At 36.1% G+C, this 5,188-nt stretch overlaps 1 protein-coding gene across 1 annotated transcript in view; it reads left to right on the forward strand.

The window, feature by feature from the left end:
* Positions 1–4,664, forward strand: part of LOC101311723 (wall-associated receptor kinase-like 10-like) — a 7,761-nt gene extending 3,097 nt beyond the window's left edge. Inside the window, exons 2-4 of the mRNA XM_004309716.1 lie at positions 2,124–2,932; positions 3,062–3,187; positions 3,343–4,664. Of these exons, the coding sequence (XP_004309764.1) occupies positions 2,124–2,932; positions 3,062–3,187; positions 3,343–4,556 (2,149 nt within the window). The 3' untranslated portion in view covers positions 4,557–4,664. The remainder of the gene's footprint in view (positions 1–2,123; positions 2,933–3,061; positions 3,188–3,342) is intronic.
* Positions 4,665–5,188: the final 524 nt, after the last annotated feature.

Consider the following 5,188-nt stretch of genomic DNA (forward strand, 5'->3'; position numbering starts at 1 on the left):
TCGGTGGTCTATGACGGTTTGACACCGATCCTTCTAGACCTCCCCCGATATATTTCTCTATTTTGTTATCTATATTTATATCCAAAACTATCTATAATATGTATTTATTGTCTCATATATACTCAAATTACGGTATTATAGCTAAAATACGGGTTATCGCGATATTAAAATTATCCTTCATAATCTCAAGATTTTGGAAAGTCACGATAAATAGTCAAGAATTTAGAAAATTCTCACAAACCCGTCATCATTTTACCTAGTCACAGGAATTTAAATGACATTTCAAGCATTCTCATTATTCACCGATTTCAAAAGTATTTCTTACAAACCCTCACTTAAATTGTGTCGATATGGATTTTACCAAATCCTCAAACTATATGTGTGTGTGTGTGTGTGTGTGTGTGTGTGTGTGTGTGTGTGTGTGTGTGTGTGTGTGTGTGTGTGTGTGTGTGTGTATAACTTACCTTATGAACCGTCGGAGTATTACACCACTATCCTACGGTATCACACTACTTAATACAATATTCTTGCATATCAAGATAATATCTATACAAAGCTACAAGATATACTTTCCAACACCAATTAAGCTAGCTTGTTATATATGTATATCAGTTTTTATCGAGAGCGAAGTTTCGTTTTAAAATTAAAGTGTGAAGTTCCTTATTTAACTTATTTTTCGGTCATATTTCTACACCTCCACCGTTCAGTTTGTAGAACCTAATGTATAGATCACTTATGCAAAGTTTCATCAAATTTGAAGATCGTTTGGGTTTTCGTAATCGTTATTTACACAGATAGTTTTGGTTAGACATATTTATGGTCCGTTCATTAATTTAATCTAATTCGGTACCTTAATGATCATCAATTTGGATGAAATTTTGCAGGAATGATCTATACATTAGTATCAATAAACTCAACGATTGAGATGTGAAAATATGACCGAAAAGTGAGTCAAATAAGGAACTTCACACTTTAATTTCAAAGCGAAAGCAAAGCTTCGCTCTGGATAAAAACTCTATATGTATATATATATATATACACACAGTTATTATCAGATCAAAATATCATTATTTATTCAAAAGGTACGGATTTTCTTAATTGACCCATTTTTAGTTCATATTTTCTCATCTTAACCGTTCACATTGTAAGTATATATGAGTAGATCATCTCTACAAATTTTCAGCGAAATTAATAATAGTTAAGACATTCAAAGATGTGATTTAGAACTAAAAACACGAACGGTTCAAGTTGAATAGTTTCAATCCGTTCTTTGATTTAATTCATTTTCGATACCTTAACGATCTTCAAATTAGCTGAAAATTTGTAGAGATGATCTACTTATATATACCTACGTACAATGTAGAACAGTTAAGATAAGAAAATATGATCGAAAAGTGGGTCAAATTAAGAAAATCTCAAACCTCATTGACATATGTAGGGTGTGTGGATATGTAGGGTGTGTGAGTTATTTAATAAAAAGTTTTAAAAAAAATCTGTACATTTTGAATAAATAAGGATGTTTATATCTGAAAAAGCATGTGTATATATATATATATATATATATATATATTATAATCGACCAGCAAATAGTAGAGACGACCTCTTAAACATGCATGATCAAAGCACTACATATGGAATGAAAGTCAATTATGATCGATAGAGATATTAGGCTTCAACAAGTTACTCGACTCATGTAGAAAACGACATATGCACTCTTCTTTTGCTGGCAGAGTTTCATAAACTGATAAAATACAGCATCTAGCTACTGGATATACAAAACTACATGATAATCTCTAGATTTTAGTCAGCTGCATTTCTCCCTTCTTTTAATCAATGGGAAAGCCAAAGTGATCGCATTAGTCTTCTCAAATTATGATGAACCCTATTTGCACTCGATATATATTATAACGAAGATTTTTGTACAGTACCTGTACTAATTTTACAAGTTGAGACTTGAGAATTAGTCACTAATTTGTTCGTCAACTCCAAGCTAGCTTCCCTCTATAAATAGCTAGGGAATTAATAAATAGAGGAAGATGATATCGAGCTACCAATTAAGGAGAAGCAAAAATGCTCCTACCTCATATTTCTCTTTTAACGTCCTTGTGCTTTTTGAGCTGTAGTGTTATACTTGGCGTAGCATCATCAGTCTCGTTAGCTAACCCTAATTGTCCATCCCATTGTGGAGACATAGAAATCCCATATCCCTTTGGAATTGGAACGGATTGTTTCAAGTCCAACGAATCCGGTAGGTTCCAAATATTGTGTGACACCACGACCAACCCTCCCAAACCGTTCTTGAACCTTACTGATGGTAGTCGACCGGAGGTACTGGAGATATCTCTTGAGGGCACACTAAAAATAAAAAGCCCTATCACCTTCTCTGATTGCCCTAACAAGCCAAACCATCGCCAGCCACCCAACCTGCAGCCAACTCCCGCTTGGTTCTCCGAGAAGAACAAGTTCATTTCAGTGAGTTGCGGGAGGGTTGCGTCGCTAACGTTCCCTGGACCTCGAGGGAATACAACGGCAGCCGTCTGTTTGTCCATTTGCGATAAGTACAGTAGCATATTTGTAAATAATAACAGCTGCGGTGGTATCAGCTGCTGTCAGACAACCATTCCGGCCGGTTCTGATGCCTGGAATACCAGTTTTGGACCCGTTATAATAACGACTGACGACGACGCCGATGAAAGACCTTGTGTGTATGCATTCCTGGTAGATGAAGAATGGTTTACGTCTAAATCAACAAATACTTCTGCCATTGCTGATGAGATGGACGAAGTCCCCGTACTGTTAGATTGGTGGTTCTCTGGAGGAATAGATAATTCTACTGAGGATTATGTGCACACGAATTGTGAATCTGAGTTAGGTCCATGTTCATGCTTAGAGGGCTATGAAGGAAACCCCTATCTTCCTGGTGGGTGTCAAGGTACGCAAGCTTCTACATATGTACCATATTTGTGGAGACAAACTAATTTCTACATATGTCAATATAGGCATATAGCTATTTATTCATCTTTTAATTAGGCAATTTACTGTCGTATCGATTCAATTTTAGATATCAACGAATGCGAGGTTCCATATACATGTCCTTCCGGCAATTGTTTCAATATTAATGGGACCTATGAGTGCTACACGTCACGTTCAGATCGGCTCTTAAGGCAGATTAAAGTTGGCATTATAGGTATGCCTCTGCTTCTCTAAATCCTAATTTCATAGCATCGATAGGCACTTCAATTACTAACAGCTTTATGTTAACTGTTACGACTAACATGAAACAATTATACTTAGCTTCTTGACCAAGTTACTAGATTAGTCTAATTTGTTTGAGCAATTCAGTTCTTTGCAGTGTTTTCGGATTGTTGTTTCAAATTGTTGGAGCATGGTGGTTACGCAAGGTCATCAAGAAAAGGAAAAACATTAAGCACAAGCAGAAGTTTTTCAGACTGAATGGTGGTTTGTTGTTGGAGCAACAGTTATCTTCCGGCGAAGTGAATGTTGAGAAGATTAAATTGTTCAATGCAAAGGAGTTGGAGAAAGCCACAGACCGGTTTAATCTAGACAGAATTCTCGGTGAAGGGGGCCAAGGTACTGTCTATAAAGGAATGCTTGCAGATGGAAGAATTGTTGCCGTCAAGAAGTCAAAAATTGAAAATGGAGGCGAAGTGAGTCAATTCATTAATGAAATTGTCATTCTTTCACAAATCAACCACAGGAATGTGGTTAAACTCTTGGGATGTTGTTTAGAGAGTGAAGTTCCCCTATTGGTCTATGAATTTCTACCCAACGGAACCCTTTCTCAATACATTCACAGTCGTGATGAGGGGTTTCCTTTCACTTGGGAAATGCGACTACGAGTTGGTATCGAAGTTGCTGGAGCCCTTTCCTACTTGCATTCATCTGCTTCGATGCCAATTTATCATCGAGACATTAAGTCTTCAAACATACTCTTGGATGAGAGGCATAGAGCAAAAGTTGCAGACTTTGGAACCTCAAGATCTGTCTCCATTGACCAAACACATCTTACCATGACACATGTTAATGGAACCTTTGGTTATTTGGACCCTGAGTATTTCCAGTCTAGTCAATTTACAGATAAGAGTGACGTTTATAGCTTCGGAGTAGTCCTTGCCGAGCTATTAACTGGACAAAAACCAGTTTCTGTAACAAGGTCAGAGGAGGGGAGACATGAAGGGAGAAGCCTAGCAACTTATTTTATTGTTTCCATGGAGGAAAATTTCTTGTTTGATATTCTTGATGCTGAAGTTATGAAAGGAGGTAAGAAAGAAGAGATAACGGCGGTTGCTAATCTTGCAAAACGTTGCTTGAATATGAAAGGAAAGAAGCGTCCTTCTATGAAAGAAATAGCGATTGAGTTGGAGGAAATTCTAATGTCAAGTAAATCATCGGATGTCGAACGCATTGCAGAGCTTGAATATCTCCAGAGAGAAATGACCGAGGCTTGGGATGTTGTTCCTACATCAATAGGGTCTCATTTGGACACCAGTTCTTCGTTAGAAGTACAATCACTATTGTCTTTCAAGTCGCACTGAAAGTTGCTAGTGATATCCCTTGTTTTTGGAACATGTACATAGTGTCTCTATATATAAACTATCACCGTTTATGTAATTTATTGTGTGATTTAGTTATGAAGTTGCATAATAAGGAAACAACTGATATATAACATAATCGGGTTCAACATGATCGTAACTAACATATGAAAGTAACATATATATGAATCTTGATAGTCGATCACTTTATCATAGAGAAGGTTGATGCGAAGTTGATTAATTGTTTTCCATTTGTTCCGAATATTAATTAGCAGATGTTTACTAAAAGAGCTTCCATCAAGGATGAGTCACTTAAGGGACGAGTCGGGCATTCTTGACTTATTGCATGCTCCAACTTGGGAGCATTAGTCATGAGTCATTAGAACATCTCCAACAACTTTTTCAAAATTTTTTTAAAATAGGAAAACAAAAGTCAAAATATCTCCACACAAAAAATTTGTTCTAACTCTAATAGCTTCTCCATTTTAGAGATATCAGCATTTATTGCTAAAATAAATTTTTCTACATCATTTTTAATTATAACAAAAGAAATATTCTATATTTTATTATAACAACAAAGGGTGATGCTATTTCCACCCCACTAAATGCTCAATTCACCAAATTCTTTATTTTGT

The sequence above is a fragment of the Fragaria vesca genome, unplaced genomic scaffold, assembly GCF_000184155.1.
Source record: "Fragaria vesca subsp. vesca unplaced genomic scaffold, FraVesHawaii_1.0 scf0513040, whole genome shotgun sequence".
Taxonomy (NCBI): domain Eukaryota; kingdom Viridiplantae; phylum Streptophyta; class Magnoliopsida; order Rosales; family Rosaceae; genus Fragaria; species Fragaria vesca.